Here is a 16,816-nt window from a genome sequence, read left to right as displayed (position 1 = left end):
CCGCAGCATCACACAACACGTGACCCTTTATGCCTGGTACCTTTCATCCAGTATAACGTTTTCAAGGTGCGTCCGTGTTGTAGCTCATATCATTGCATCATTCCTTTCTGTGGCGGCATAATGCTCCATGGTGTGGATGGTACCCTACTGTTTATCTATTAGCTGATAGACATTTGGGTCACTTCCACTTTGGGCTATTATGAATCACACTGGTGTGAATATTTGTGTTCAAGTTTTTGTGTGAACATATATTTTCAGTTACCTTGGGTGTATATCTAGGAGCGGAATTGTTGGGTCATGGGGTAACCCTTCACCTCTCTGAGGAAGCCCCACTCTTTTCCGCAGAGGCTGTGCTCTCTTCTTTTCCTATAAGCAGTGGGTGAGGTCTCCGCTTTCTCTTCTTCCTTGTTAGCACTGGTTGGTGTCCACTTTTGACGTGAAAGCCATGCTGCTAGGGGTGAAGTGATATCTCATTGTGGTTTCCATTTGCATTTCTCTCAATGACTGATGAGCTTCTTGACCATTTGGAGATCTTGTTCTGTGAAATATCTGTTCAAATCTCTGCCCATTCTTTAATTGGGCTATCTGTCTTTTTATTGTTGAGTTGTAATAATTACACTATTTTTGCTTGATGTGCTTTCGTTCCAACAAAATTCCGTCATAATGGGATGTTTCCCCCAACAGTGAAAATAACATAGGCCCAGAGCAAGAAAGGACCAAGTGCCAGAAAATGCAGGGCGCTCTCGCCAAAAGAAGGTAGTGGAATGAGGAAGGTCAGGAAGAAAAATGAAGTCACTTTGTTTTAAAGCCAAAACCCTGCAAGGCAGTTTCCTGCAGCCTCTGGGCCTGCAGCGTCCTGGGGGAGCCACCCTTTGAAGGAGGACTGCAGCCGTGGTCTCCTTCCTCAAACCCCAGAGCCCGAAGGGCAAATGCCTTTGTTGTTTACTCGCTCAGTTGTGTCCAACTCTTTGCAACCCCATGAACTGCAGCCCGCCAAGCTCCTCTGTCCATGGGATTTCCCAGGCAAGAATACCAGAGTGGGTTGCCATTTCCTTCTCCAGGGGAACTTCCTGACCCAGGGATTGAACCTGCATCTCCTAGATCAGCAGGAGATTCTTTTTAACACTAAAGCACTGGGAAGCCCCAATATGCGCACACACACACACGGAGACACACAGACACACACAGACACACAGACACACACACTGGGAAGCCCCAAAATGCACACACAGACACACACACACACACAGACACACACACACACACAGGGAAGCCCCAAAATACACACACACAGACACACACACACACAGACAGACACAGACAGACACACACACACACACAGGGAAGCCCCAAAATACACACACACAGACACACACAGACAGACACAGACAGACACACACAGACACACACACAGACACACAGACACACACACATACACTGGGAAGCCCCAGAATGCACACACACACAGACACAGACACACACACACAGAGACACACACACACACACAGAGACACACAGACACACACACACAGACACACACACAGACACAGACACACAGACACACACACACACACAGACAGACACACAGACACACACAGACACACACAGACACACAGACACAGACACACACAGACACACACAGACACACAGACACAGACACACACACAGACACACACACACACAGACACACACACACACACACACACACACACACACACACACAAGTGCTTTGCATGCATTCAGAGAACTCTCCTGCTCACCAAAGCTGCTGTGAACGTGTGAGAATATCAAGGAGCCATTCTTATAATGCAGGCCTGTGTCTTATTTAACTTTAAGACTCCTTAGCACCTTATAAAAAATGTTTGATTCCCAAATGAATCAGCAAATCAAAGATGAGATTTCAGGGTCTTCTACAGATACGCCTTTAGTCTTACATTGGTTTATTACCTGAACCTGATGAACCAAATGGTACAATTATTTAACATTTTTTTTAAGCACATTTTGCTATAGATGCATTGCTTGGCCCATTTCCACAGACACCTTTTGAATCTCTGACTGTTCTCACCTAAGCCCACAGGTGGCCGAGTCCTCACTGCTGCAGTGTTTACACGGCTAGTGCAGCCCGGAATTCTTCACTGCGCTTCCCTCCAGACTGCAGCGACTACCCAGCCCCGGGGCAATAAGACCAGCAGAACCTCTGGGGTCCCACCGGCCGGCAGCCTCTGGTTCCGGCCTCCAGCACGTGGACAGGGCCCGCTGCCTTTGAGCGAGCCCCGTGGCTGCAGGGCCCCCAGAGCTATAGACACCTTTGCAAATGAGGTTCAAACTCTGCCCTGCTCTGGAAGGGAAGGAACCCTTGGGGTTCTCATTTTTCTGCCCTCTCTCTGGCTCCTCAGGGCCCCTGCCTGATTTGCATTCTCAGCTCAATTTGCATCACAAAATACACCCAAACTTCCCTGGGCCCGAGGAGGTAGGCGGGCCAGTCCTTTTGGGTTTCTCATCTCCTGCCATAGTTTCTCTAGCAGGTTTCTGGTTGCAGCCGGATGACACTTGGATTAGGTTTCGTTTTTTGTGTCCTTGGCGTGTGAGGCAACGAGCCCCTCCCCCGGGCCCAGAGTGCCTCCAAGGGGGAGCCCCCTTCACTGAGGGCTGGGGGGCCGTGCGGACCTCGGTGAAGGGTCCCGCCGCCACCTCTCATGCTCGCGGGCCCCCATCTGCAGGCCAGGCAGCTGTGTGTCCTTCGGTTATATGCTCCAGTTGTCAAGGTTTTTCTGTTTCCTTTTCCCCCGAGCCCGGAATCAATATTTCGGGAGTAAAGGGGGGTGGGGGGGTAGGGAGGAAGAGCCCAGGGGACTGCAGTTTGCCACCGCCCACCGCGGCTCTCTGCTCCAGACGGAACCTTCCAGGCTCATTCAGCACAGAGTGCTGCAGAGGAAATCCTGCCGGGCCAACGATAAGGCGGGAAGTGGAGTCACTTCCTCAGCAGCTGCTGCGTTCAGGTAGACACAGCCCTGGCTTCCTCGCGTGTGCTGCGCGGGCCACCGTGCCCAGCGCCCCGGCCGCCGCGCCCCCTTTGATCTCAGCCCCGGTGGGCGACTGGGCATCGCTGCCTCCTGGCTTCAGGCAGAGCCCTGCTCTCTGCCGCGCAGGTGTCTCCCTCCCCGCGTGGCTTCCTCTTCTTTTTCCCACCATTCCCGCTCGCCTGGGGCTTGAACGTCAGTTGCCTCTGGGCACTGGAGAAACCGTGGGTCCTGTTTATTGGGAACAAGGCTCATAGCACTTGCTTCCAAGGTGGTGCTAGTGGTGAAGCATCCACCTGCCAATGCAGGAGACCTGGGTCAGGAAGATCCCCTGGAGGAGGAAATGGCAACCCACTCCAGTATACTTGCCTGGATAAAACCCCATGGACAGAGGAGTCTGCAGTCCATGGGGTCGAAAGAGTCAGACACGACTGAGCAAGTGAGTGTGCGCACACACACTCATACCTCTTAGTAGATTCCAAGACAAGGGACCACCAGCGGTCTTGATGTTCCCATGAAGGTCTAGGATCAACGTGGGGCCTCTGATCACCTCCCCTGTCCTGTACAGAGGGCGCCAGCGTTGCCTCTATTGTCGTGCCCAGAATTACTGCTTTGTTACCTCCACTCCGCATTCTCAGTCTTTACAAGACAGGGATCTCCCTGACAGAGGGACAGATAGTCCAGCAGGCTTGGAACGTGCCCCACAGCTTATACCACCTTTGGAGACTCCAGGGCGTTCGGGTGGGGTGGTATTCAAAATTGTTGAATATCACAGCGCCACCACCAATGTGGCATGGACGCTGACCAGTCAGACCAGCGCTGACCTTTCTGAACGATCTGAACTTGAGTTCTTCACTGGAAGACACTAGGAGCTGCTGCAGCAGAAAAGGCATCTGATTTTGTTCCAACGCAAAATTTATCTGTCCTTTGAATATGATTCTTTTGAAAAACATCATCTATTAAGATATGTTTGGAAAGCCTGATCTGCAGTAAGGTGTATTTCAGTTCCACAAGCATACGCTGAGTGCCTGACATGTGACAGAAACATGCTCCAGGGATCCAAGGATAAATAAAACATGGTCCCTACACCTCCAGGTGCTAATAGCTGAATGAGGGGGAGACAGGCATGTAAACAGATGACCTTCAGAGGATACAGTGAACAAGGACCATCTGAGGATTATTTAGCTCAGCCCAGGGACTTGGAGAAAGTTGCCTGCAGAACACGATTGCACCGAATTCCTGAGTGAGCTGGATGAACTTATCGAGTGACAAGAGCTGGGCAGGAAGCTGGGTGGGGAGAGCCCTGGGAGCCTGCGTGCTATGTTAAAGGATCTGGATTGAAGCACAGAAGTGACAAACTGGATTCTGAATGGATCCCTCTGGCTGCAGCAGGGAGAGAAGATTGAAGGGTAGGGCATTAGACTAAAGGCAGAGAAATCAGGTGGGAAATCCTAGCACTGATCCTGGGGAGAGAAGGTAATGAGGCTAGAGAAACAGTGACGGGGTCAGATCAGTGGTTCATATCCTGCCCTGTGGAATTCCTCTTGCCCTTACCACCGCAGAGCTCTCTAGCCTGACCTCAAGCTACAGGAGACGTGGCATCTGGATCTCTTTCCCCTGTGGCCCTCTCTGACCCCTTTGCCTGTGCACATGACCAGCCAGAAGAGCTGGAGTATGGATGCCTCCATAAGAGCCACCCTTAGCCAGGGAATGGGAGGAGTCGGCGTATGAATACCCCAGCTCCTGAGCCACTTGGTGGAATGACGGAAGGTGTGTGTTCTGCACTGGCCCTCCGGGGGCCATGTGGGAGCCGATCCCCATGGAGACAAAATGATAAAGCCGCAGGTAACAGAAAATACCCAAGGCGTTTGATAGCAGCGTTTGGCTTCCTCTTAGCGCCATCTGATTTTCTCCTTGCTTCTGCTCCATGCTCCATCTAGGTGAGCTTCACGTGCACGTGGAAGCACATGAGTCCATTCTCTAGACCAGGATCTATTGAAGGGCAGGATGGCTTCCCCACTTAGGCTCTCCCATGATCGTATAAGGCACCCACAGTCAGCTCACAGACTGGAACGCACCTGAATTTCCCTTCTGTTTCTAGCCGACCAAGGTCACCTTTCTGTTTCCCTGTGAGTGCTAAGAGCCAGCGAGGAGCTGGGAGCCTGGACTTGCAGAGGCTGGCTGCGCTGCTTCACTCAGTGTGATGTTGGGGACATCTTTCCTTGCCAATAAATACACGGCACAATTTTCAGTGACTGATCCATATTCCACTGGGCTTCCCTGGTGGCTCAGTGGTAGAGAACCCACCTGCCAATACAGGAGGTGCGGGTTTGATCCCTGGATCAGGAGGATCCCTTGGAGAAGGGAATGGCGGCCCACTCCAGGATTCTTGCCTGGGCAACCCCATGGACAGAGGAACGCGGCGGGCTACAGTCCATGGGGTCACGAGTCAGACAGGACTGAGCGACTAAACGATAACATATTCATTATCATATTTTTGTTTTAAAGTTTTATTTTTTCAAGATAAATAATTAGAAGTAGAATCACTAACCCATGAAAGGTATTTTTAAAGCTTCAGTTGCACATTTCCAAACATGAACGGCCTCTCCACTTACCTGCTCCTGAGAGCCCGAGTTGTGTGAGGGTGTCTGGGCTCCCGTCCCATCCCCACGCCATCCTTTTCAGCGGAACTCAGTGTTCTTCAGTTCCTGCCATTCTGATGCATTTATTTTTAAATCTCATTTTATTCGGAACCAGGTTTAAATGAAACTTTTTGAAGGATCTGAAGGGGAAAGCAAAATCCTGGAGCGTGGGCTGCCTTGAGGGAGGTGTGGGGGGGTGCAGAGGGGCAGGAGGGTTGGGGCTGAGTGGTCCCAGCGCAGGAACCCCCTCCCCTCCCCTTCACTGACTTGAGCTGGTCTGTTCCTACCCATTCTGTCCACATCTCCCTGGCCGACTCCCAGCCCTGTGGCCAGGGCCTGGGGCTGGGGCATTAGCTGCCCTGCTCCTCTGAGGTCAGCGCTGCTGGAACTCAGACCCTGACCATCTGTGGCCTCTGAATGTGAAGTCTGTGGGGAAGCTGTCTGCAAAAGGGCCTCCAGAGCTGGGGCGCTGCCTGCCTCCCCTCTGAGGTCAGGAGCTAACCGAAGGAGAAAGGGCCCTCCCCCGGGGACTGCCATGCCCATCCCTGAGGTCGGGCAGAGCCCTGGCCAGTCCCGACACGACCAGGGGCTGCGTGCACCCCAAACATACAGGTGGGGGTTTTGTCCAAATCACGTGACAACGGCCCAGGTTTTCTTCTTCCCTCTTTGTTGCTTTTAATACATAAAATGAGCATGTGTTTATTTAAAACAGCTTTCAGACTTAAACAAATAATGACAGACTGTTCAAACAGACTTCGGAAATCACCCTGATCAGGATGTTTGAAAAAGCAAGAAGACTCCCCCATGAAAATAGCTTTTGGAGCTTCACTCCTGAAACCACAGGGTCTCCTCTGCACTTTAGAATCATAGATGGGCAGATTATAGGGGCTAGATTCCATCTCAGGGGCGGGGCGGGGGGGGGGCTATTAAATGACGCCCCTCAGCCCTAAAGCCTGACTTAATAATCTATGAGGAAGTAGAGCTGGGTGTGTGTTATCGCTTCCAATTTTCCACCAGAACACATCATGTCTGTATGTTTGAATTCACATTTCTTTAGAAATCACCCAGCATCTTGAGAACCAAGAGCTGACACCTGAGAGGGAGCGGGTTGATTGTGGAAATTAGCAGGCTCAGCAGACCGCCTGGAGGGCAGGGCAGTGTGAGGAGGACCAAAGCAGGTTAGAGAGAGGACAGACCAGAGAACACGGTGCTGTTTCCTCTAGTTCACGCTCGGGGCCGCGTTTACAAATGGCCCAAGTCACCTACGTTTATCTTCACAACAACCAGTTTTATGGGTGAGATAAATGAAGCTCAGCCTCGGGTAATTTGTTCAAGGTCACAGGCAATAAAATGTCAAAGCTAGGATTCCACGCAGACCTCCTCCCTTGAGCTCAGGGCTCGTTCCCAGATCCTCTGTGCTCATGCTTTGGGTTAAGAGATGCTATGTTAGTTCATCCCACTTCAGAAATGATTTCTTTCTTTGTAATGCACGTCAGAAATGGGCCGTGAAGCACAGTTATTTATACAAGGGGCCGGGGCTCGGCACAGGGAGGGCTTCCAGCCCAGGGCTGGGGTGCTGGGAGAGGTGTCTCGTCTGCCCGGGGGGTCGAGCACCAGGCAGAGCAGCCCGAGTCTCCCTGCTTCCCCCGTCTCCCGAGGGGGCTCCTGGTCTGGAAGGGTCAGGTGGCCAAGGCCTCCGTCTCTTCCATATCCCGCCACAGACAGCTCCATGGATAACTAAAGGGACTCAGGGCCCAGCCCCTGACCCTCTCAACATTGAGCTGAAGTGCCTACTGCCCAGCGCGCTCTTCTGAGGAATCGGGGGTGCCTTCGGCTGGTGTGTTGGGGGTTCCAGCCTTCCCGTCGTTAGAGAGAACAGCACGGAGGGGAGGGCTGTTAGCCGTCTGCTGCGGTGTCTGTGGGGCCCGGGGGTGCACTCTGCGAGAGGCAAGTTTCTCTATATTGGTCCTGACTCCTTCCTGCCCCGTTTACCCCCCTGACAAACAGTCCTGACTGTCAGCTCAGCTCTGGGCCAAGCTCACTAAGCACATGTTTCATTTATGTCTATTGCTTGCTTTGCTAAGACTCAAACTTAGGAAACTGTTTAACAATAGATTAAGAAAGAAGAAAGCCCTTGCGCCCTCTCCTGGTGAAAGTTAATCCAGTACCTCTGAAGGTAGAGTTCACCCACCTGCAGGGGAGCAGTTACTTGTCCAAGCTAAGTAACTGATCTTGCACTAATTTGACCAAAGCTACTGACACACCAGATGGACCGTGGGGTCTTCTGAGGGCTGTGGTTACGCAGTTTCCTCGGAACCTCTCTTCACAAGGCTTCTCAGTCTCTTGGGGGGGATAACTTGTGCTAGGGCCGTCCCGTACCTCGTGGGCACCCCGGTCTCTACCGTCAGATGCTAGCAGCGCCCCCTCCCCAGACCATGACTACCAAAGACGCTTCCAGGCATCGCCAGGTGTCCCCTGGGGGGGCGGGGCAGGACCACCCCCGGTGAGACCCCCTGCTCTAAACCCTTGTCTGCCTTTGTGGGTTTTGTTTTTGTTTCCATGTTTTTTCTGGCGGCACAGCTTGTGGTATCTTAAGCTCCACAACCAGGGATTGAACTCATACTCTCAGCAGTGAAAGTGCGGAGTCTTCACCACTGGACTGCCAGGGAATTCCCTCTTGTCTGCTTTTTGTAAAAGGTGCCAAGGTCACCGGGGCAGTGAGAGAGTAAAGATGGCTCAGCACAAACCCTTCACGACTGTGGGAACTCAGCTGAGTTCAACTCTGGGAATTTGTCTCAAAACAAAAACGAAAACAAAATCCAAATCCAAATGAGGAAGTAAAAATTTACAAATAGCTGCACTGTAGCACAGGGAGCCCAGCCTGGCACGCTGTGATGACCTAGAGGGGTGGGATGGGGGAGGAGAGAGGGGCTCAAGAGGGAGGGAATATTTGAGTGGTTGTATGTTGTTTCGCAGAAATCAATACTATATTATAAAGCAATTATCCTCCAATTAAAAGTGATTTAATTAAAAAATAAAAGCAATTGGTTAAATAAAGTACAGCATAGATACAGATATATAAATATATGTGGTGGAAAATTATGCAGTCCTGAAAAATAATTGTGCACATTTATATTTAATAACACAGGAAGTTCCCCTAAAGATGCCTTAAATGTTCACCTTTGAGATTACTGCCAAGATTTCCAGAGGTGGTTGTATGTAAGAGGAATAATTTCAAACAGGCAGAGTATCTGGGTAATGTATTAGGCCAAATACAGAATTCAAACTAATGTTTGATGTTAGAAAACCTTAATCATTAATTGAACAAACATTTCTCAAACACCTACATGTACTAAGACCACGCACAGCAGTGGGGAGACAAGAATGATACCTGATCCCTCTACTGCAGTACTTGCCCCAGACACACAAAAACATGGCAAGCATCATCAGACCTTCCTCACACAGTGATGCTGCATATCTCTGTATGCTACCGTCTCCCTTAGTGAAATTGTGTGCTCTACTTCCAGGTTTGGGGGGCTAACTGGAACTATATCTTGTTTTCCCCTTCATATCTGATTAATCCGCCAAGGGAAAAACACTTCACTTACTGCTTTATATATTCAGATGTACATGCATGCATGCTCAGTCGCTTCAGTCGAGTCCGACTCTCTGTGGCCCAAAAGACTGCAGCCCACCAGGCTCCTCTGTTCATGGGATTTTCCAGGCAAGAATACTGGAGTGGGTTGCCTTGCCGCCCTCCAGGGGATCTTCCTGACTGGAGGATTGAACTCACATCTGCCTGCGTCTCCAGCACTGCAGGCAGATTCTTTACCCAACTGAGTCATCTGGGAAGCCCATATATTCAGGTAGAGTTGTCCAAATACTCATTCGGTACAAACACAGAATCTAATCTTCCCCAATAAATCTAAGAAATGAGCATTCAATGGTCTCAGCTTTTTTCTTACAGCACAAGAGCAAAGTAAAGGACTCTTTAAGATGGGTATGAAGAGTAAAGAACATAATGCGTGTCAGGCATTCGTTACAAGTGCCTGGCCCACAGCAAGCATTCAGTAAAGGAGTAGTTGGGGTTTTTCTAAAAATTATTTTTATGAATGTCCATGCTAGCTAAAATTGCAAATCCTCCAGTATTTCTACTGCTTTTGCTGTTTTATTTTTCCTGTTAGCACTTACACCCTCTAATAGACTCTACAATACATGTAAGTTTTGTTTACTGTGTGTCCCACTTCACTGGATCAAAAACATTTGAGCTTTTGGTCTATTTCACTCACGGCTGTATCTCTGTGCCTGGTATGCCCCTAAGGTCTCAGTATTTCCTGAATGAAAGTGAAAAGACTGGGTCTGAAATCATCCTCAAAGCACATTTGACCTTTGCCCTCACCCTTCTGAAGGTGCAAGGCACTTCAGATGACTCTCCCCCTGTCGGCTGGCATTGTGCTGGCACACTTTTTGTTACAGTAACAGGAAATATTTAATACTCTAATTCTGTTTTTCTCCTGCCCTCTCCCCTCTGCAGGACGCCTTTGTGGAGCTGTATGGCCCTAGCATGCGGCCCCTGTTTGATTTCTCCTGGCTGTCTCTGAAGGCACTGCTCAGTCTGGCCCTGGTGGGAGCTTGCATCACCCTGGGTGCCTATCTGGGCCATAAGTGAAGTCCACAGGCCTGCCACAAACAAATATGCAAAAGGTTCATGAAAGCAGTAGAAATAATATGCATTGTCACTGATGCACCACTGAAGTGAAGCTGTGGTCTCTTAAAAAGAAAAAAAACAACCAACCAACCAACCAACACCACCACAAACAGCTTTCAGGCTCAACGTTGAATCAGCTACTTACTGCCAAAGGGAATACAATTTATTTTTTACATTATTAAGAAAAATAAGATTTATTTATTTAAGACAGTCCCGTTGAATCTCCTGTCTTTGGAAACCCCACCACTAATTACTAAGCCCCACCCGGATGGCTCTACCTGGCTCTCTTGTGCCTGTAAACACTGATTTTTGTTCCATACTGTTGGCTGGACTGACTCAACCAGCTGAAAAGCAAACAAACCGACAAAGGACCTGACTGTTCCAGAAGCCGGGTTCCTGGCTGTTGGGGGTTAGACAGAAGGTGTTCATTTGCTTTTTTGAGGGGTGGGGTGGGGCTGGAGGTTATATTCTTAAGAGGAAAGGTGCTCCGAGGGGAGGCCTTTCTTCCCAGGCCTGAAGAAGGGGCACTGCGCATATGGTACACAGCAGGCTTGAAGAAAAAAAAACCGGGAACTTATGCTAGCGCGAATGTCCATGCTAGCTAAAACTGCAAAGCCTCTACCGCTAAGTCGCTTTTGCTGTTTTATTTTTACCGTTAGCACTTAGCACTGTCCAATACCCTCTACGATACACGTAAGTTTTGTTTGCTGTCTGTCCCGCGTCACTGAATCAAAAACGTCTGAACTTTTGGTCTATTTGGACTTTGTATTTGCCAAGACCTCCACCCCAAAGGACCGTGACGGGAAAAAAGCCCTTAAATCATAGCAGAGTTATTTTTTTAAGCTACCAATTGTGCCGAGAAGCATTTTAGCAATTTACACAATATCATCCAGTACCTTAAGCCCTGACGTCCTTCTTCACATACTTTGGATTCGCTCCGCCTCCAAATACTGGCTTGGCGCTGCCCGCGGAGGAAACGGAATCCCCTGGACCGCGAGGGCGCGGCCGTTTTCGGTGACGTCTTCCGCGCCAGGCGCCCCGAGCGCCGGCAGCCCCGCCTCGGCCGGCCTGAGGCCTCGTCCTGGCGCCGAGCCTTGAAACGAGCCATGTGTCCGCGGGCGGCCGGGAGAGAAGCCAGGAGGCCTGGCCCGGGTAGGCCCCGCGCCGCCTGGAGCGCGGAGCTGGGCCGAGGCTCCGAGGGCGCGCGTCTCTGTGGAGGAAACTGAGGCGGTGGCGAGGGCCGCGGCGGCCCCAGAGAAACGCGCGGCCCGTGTGCGCGCGGCCGCCAGCCTGTGCGCTACGGCGCCCGTCGCTGTGGAGGAAGCAGGAGGTGGCAGGAGTCGTCTCTGTGGAGGAAGCAGGAGGTGGCAGGAGTCGTCTCTGTGGAGGAAGCAGGAGGTGGCAGGAGTCGTCTCTGTGGAGGAAGCAGGAGGTGGCAGGAGTCGTCGCTGTGGAGGAGACAGGAGTGGCAGGAGTCGTCTCCGTGGAGGAGACAGGAGGTGGCAGGAGTCGTCTCTGTGGAGCGGAGGAAACTGAGGAGACGGGAGGCATGGGAGCCGCCCCCAGAGAAACGCGAGGCCTGTTGTGCGTTGGGCCGCCAGGCTGTGTGCGCCGCTTCCACTGAGATTTTTGAAAGACTTTGGGGAGGGTCATAAATCGTAAAGGAAGCGTTGAAACGGATTAACTGACCTATGTCTGTGGAATTACGATGTGAAGCATTATCTTGTCATTGTAGTTTGGTTTTATTTGAAAAATCTGACAGAAAGGGATGGGGGGTGGGCAGGGAAGCTCCAGGTGTGGAATGTGGGGATTATCTATGTATCCTGGGGCGTTAAACAAGGAAAAGAGAAAAGTCAGCGCTGGAAAACGCTAGAAGAGTAGCAAAAGAAGAAAGATCTCCAGCTCATAAACTACAAAATATTTTTTTTCAAGTTTAGACTCAGCCTTGAGACGTATATGGAGTAACTGTGGCATTATTGCATTATAGCATTTATCTGTATACCATTTATCCGTATTAACTTTGGAATGCACTTGTGTTCAATGTTTAATGCTGTGGTTAATATTTCGAAAGCTGCTTTGAAAAAAAAGATCTTAGCATCTCAGCATCTTTTAAAAAAAACCTGTATTTAGTTATGGGCTCTACACTAACTGTTAGCAAAATGACCACTTCTCCCGTTTGAGATTTTTGGCTCTCAATTCTTTCAAAGCATTTCTGAGGAGGTGAGATAAGCCCTGGTTCTCAGCTGCCTGAGAAATCCTGGAGCTTGCTGGCCACTCAGCCACTTTGTGTCAATCAATCTACATCCACTTCCATGTCAACAGAGTTGTTTATTGTGAGGGACAGTATCTGTTGTCCCTTCAGCCCTTTTCCTTTAGATTCACCTGTCTTGGCCAACTCAGAATTTAACTTACATCATTTAAGAGTGCATACATGTTTGGTTAAACCCATGAGGTTCATTCACTTGGAAATCCAGATGGAAAATGACCAGGGGATTAAATTCTGGCTCTGATGGTTTGATCCTTAAAGATGGTTTCTGGGGCCTGTTTCCATGGAAACCTATTTAGAGCCCTCCAACTCTCCTTCCATAGGGTCCTTCTCCGTGGCCATCCTCAAGTTCTTCCTGAAATGCAGTGGCACTTAGGCCCCACGCGGAGAAAGGGGGAAACCCATGGTATGAAGCCAGACCTCCCTGGTGGGCCTCAGGGAACAAGATGATCAGACCTTTGAATGATTTTAATTTTTAAGCAAAATGTTATCTTATGAAAGGTTTACACTGTCAAAAGTGATGAATATGTAATATCAAATTCTGTGCTGCTATCCTGCCAAGATCATTGTAATGGAGTCGGTTTGCAGTACACTCCAAGTGGCGAGCTCCTCCAAGCTGCTTTAGAAGTAACCATGAAGAGCACGGACATTTTTAATATAAAACTTGTTTGTCTTTGGTTATTGTTGTTGTTATTATTGTTCAAATTGAGATTTGCAGAGTATTCTAAAAATGTATATATAAAAAAGGTCATAGAGGCTAATTTCAGGCTTTCCTTTTGCTGTGGGATTCCATTATCTGGTTTTAATGATAAGTGTTCCTGGTTACCTGACCCCAGAACTGTACAGTATTGTGGCTGCACTCTCTCAAAGAGATCAGACCTTTGAATGATTCTAATTTTTAAGCAAAATGTTATCGCTAAGGGTAGTTGAAGTTGCATTTTTCTTGTTGTTAAAAATGTTAGAAGCAATGAATGTATATAAAAGCCTGGGCTAGTCATTTTTTTTCCTCCTCCCTTTTTGCATTGTCTCAATTATCTTGCAGTTGGACAGCAGAGACGCAATTCCTGCCTATTTGGTGTGGAGGAGGGATTCACACCAGAATTGCCCTCAGCATGGTATACAGGCCACCCAGGTCAGGGTTCAGCAGAACACGTGCACTCCCCAAATGGAGTTCAAGGGTTCTTAAAAAAAAAAAAAGCCACAAGGAGCAAACCACCCAAGAACCTCCTGGGTCCTCCCAAGCCCTCACTGCACAGATAGCCTGAAAGAGGGATCAAAATGACAACTTGCATCTTTTGCAGCAAACGGCTCATCTCAGATTTTACAGTGGCTGAAAAGTCTTACGGGCTTGAGATTTGGATTAAAGTCACCTTCTGAAAGAAGAAAGCACTTTGCTATGGTTCAAGCCAAAACCCAACATCCTCTGCCCCAGCCCACTTATCTCTGCCTACTCAGATATGACCTTCCATTTAGATGGACTTCTGTTTCATTAGTGCATGTTTATGCTTATCATTTAAAGACCTAGTCGTGGCCCAATGTGGGAAATTAGGAAGTGACTATAAATCAAGAGAAGTTCTAATAAGTAGGATTAAACTTAAGTATGTAGGGCAGCCCCAATATATGTCTGGCTTTTTCACATCAAGGATCTATGGGATGAATTGCAGATTGTCTGTATTGGAATTAAACTTATGCTAAAGTGACAAATTTATACTTGTAAACTTAAATTCTAATTTCAATTATACTTTTAAGGCAGTGGCTGTTTTTATACTTCCTTATCACTTATAGTTAGTAATGTACACCTCTTCTATCAGAAAAAAAAAAAACAGGAAGGGCTTGAAATATAAGCCATTCTAAGGAAATTAGGGAGTCAGTTGAAATTCTATTCTGATCTTATTCTGTGGTGTCTTTTGCAGCCCAGACAACTGTGGCTACACACTTCTTAAGAAATACAATTGTACATTGTCAGGCTTATGAACATTCCAATCAGATCTTTATTGTTACTCAATTTGAATCTTCCCAGGGATTTTTTTTTTTAATTATTATGGAACAAAGGACATTTGTTGCAGGGGTGGGAGGAAGAATTTTCAAATGAGCAAAACATTCTCAAGATTGGATCAGGGTGTGGAGTCTTTAAGAATAGCCAGGACTGTAGGATATGAAACAGAACCAAGTGAGGACTTCACGAGGATCAATGTGATGCCTCTGGGAAAGACTTTATGCAACAAATAAGAAACACTTTTAAGTTCTGTGGTGTCTTTAGCTTCTAGAGACAACAGAACAACTCAAGAGTCCAGCTCTGTATGACAATGAAGATGAACCAAAGTTTAAACATCTGCCATCAATGGTGTTAATTTCAAGCCTGGATATGTCTAATGGCTATTTAAACAATAAATTTGCAATTTTTAACCAATGGGATGGTTAGTGAAAACCTTCTGGTTGGTAGGGACATCTGTTTCTAAATGCTTTATTGCGCACAATACGGGGGGTGGGGAAGTGAGACTGAAGTGAGTAAGTAATAATAATACTTATTATTATCCTTATCCTTACTCAAAGAATCATTCAGCTATATGTCTGTGCTCATAAGACTAGCCTTAGACAGCCATGAAATATACATCTCCAGGGGCAGAAAGAAAACCACATGGAGTATGAATGGTATTGCCCCAATTCATCATAACTACCCCAGGAAAATAACTGAAAGCCAATACATATCCTATTGATGACAAGGTTGTTTTGGGTCCCAAGGTAAGATGAGCAGACAAAAACACTTGTGGAAGATGGAAAGGCTTAATCAAAAGATCCAAGCCTGTTACTAAATATGACTATAGTGTATTAGTAACTCCATATTCCTAAACCTTTTAGGGAATCTGCAATGGGCCTTCCAGCCAGCTCACTTCATTGTTTTTGCCTCTGGGGTAGTGTTTGAAGGTGTGATAGCCGATCACATTTCTTTGGAGGAAGCATGTTTTTATTATAGTATCTTAAGTTTTCAACCAAGTTTTGCTTTTGTTTTGAATTACTGAGATTATTTTCATTTTCAATAAAATAAATGTGTAAAAAGTGGTTTTGTATTGGAAGCTTTTGTTATCAAGATGTTCACACTTCTCCCTTCCATGGGATGTTTGTAAGATGGATATTTCTTAGGGGTGGCTGACATCCTGCAACACTGTACACACACACAGAAATACATGCTAAGTGAGCTTTAGATAGTTAAGATAAAGTAAGTCTCTAGTTGGCCAGCATTAAATATCATGAAGTTTTCTTTGTGTTGTTGGGGAGAGCCACACTGCCACTCAACTCTCCTTGTCTGTCCAGTTAATATTGTGAAGAAAAATAAAGTACCATGTAAGATATTGGCTGTGCCCTGGAACTGTTTGTAATGCGGTGATGTGATTTTGCTCCATCATTCAAAGAACTTCTTAACAAGCCAGCAGAGCCACTGGAATCCTAAAGCCCTGGGGGCTCAGGCTGTAGATTTGTCCTACTGGAGAAGTCACCTGAGAAGGAGGCTTTATTTCTTGGCTACTTACCCTCCTGGTGTGGCCCAAGGTGGACCAGCCTCGAGTTTTACTTCTGGAGGAAGCCATTGTGCGTGCTGGCTGTGTTCCTTCACACAAAGTGAGGATCCCAGCCTCTGTGTTGCATAGATTGTATGGAAGAGGGAGAAAGAATCTAAAAGTTATGGTTTGAAGTGACTGTTTTAGGATAACCAAAGCAGTCACTAGCTTTGGAACATAAAGACCTTAAGTAGCCGGGCACCTGTTGTTCAGTTGCCGGACTGCAGCACACCAGGCCTCCCTGTCCTTCACCATCTCCCTGAGTTTGCTCAGACTCGTGTCCATTGAGCCAGTGATGCCATCCAACCATCTCATCCTCTGTCATCCCCTCCTCCTCCTGCTCTCAATCTTTCCCAGCATCAGGGTCTTTTCCAGTGAATCAGCTCTTCGCATCAGGTAGTCAAAGTATTGGAGCTTCAGCTTCAGCATCAGTCCTTCCAATGGGTATTCAGGACTGATTTCCTTTAGGATGGACTGGTTGGATCTTGTAGACCAAGGGACTCTCAAGTCTTCTCCAGCACCATTTCTTCAGCGCTCAGTCTTCTTTATGGTCCAAGTCTCACATCAGGGCGCCTGTGTTTCCCTCTGACACTGCTACCCTAGGTAAGCCTCAGTCCCCCAAGGCT

At 48.1% G+C, this 16,816-nt stretch overlaps 1 protein-coding gene across 3 annotated transcripts in view; it reads left to right on the top strand.

Annotated features, from left to right (window-relative positions):
- The window catches only part of BCL2 (BCL2 apoptosis regulator), a 193,411-nt gene extending 177,715 nt beyond the window's left edge, over positions 1-15,696 (top strand). Inside the window, exons 2-3 of one of the 3 annotated variants that reach the window (XR_010662939.1) lie at positions 10,197-11,768; positions 11,837-15,696. Coding sequence is in view for 1 of the 3 variants with exons in the window: in XM_065932865.1 (XP_065788937.1) it covers positions 10,197-10,331 (135 nt within the window). In the remaining 2 variants the exon portion in view is untranslated. Of the gene's footprint in view, positions 1-10,196 lie in introns of all 3 variants that reach the window. The other 2 variants (XR_010662938.1, XM_065932865.1) reach the window with 2 other exon arrangements.
- The last annotated feature ends 1,120 nt before the right edge of the window (positions 15,697-16,816 follow it).

Source organism: Muntiacus reevesi, chromosome 4 (assembly GCF_963930625.1).
Source record: "Muntiacus reevesi chromosome 4, mMunRee1.1, whole genome shotgun sequence".
NCBI lineage: Eukaryota > Metazoa > Chordata > Mammalia > Artiodactyla > Cervidae > Muntiacus > Muntiacus reevesi.
The sequence above is the reverse complement of the archived record's forward strand: the minus strand, read 5'-3'. Positions and strand labels throughout refer to the sequence as shown.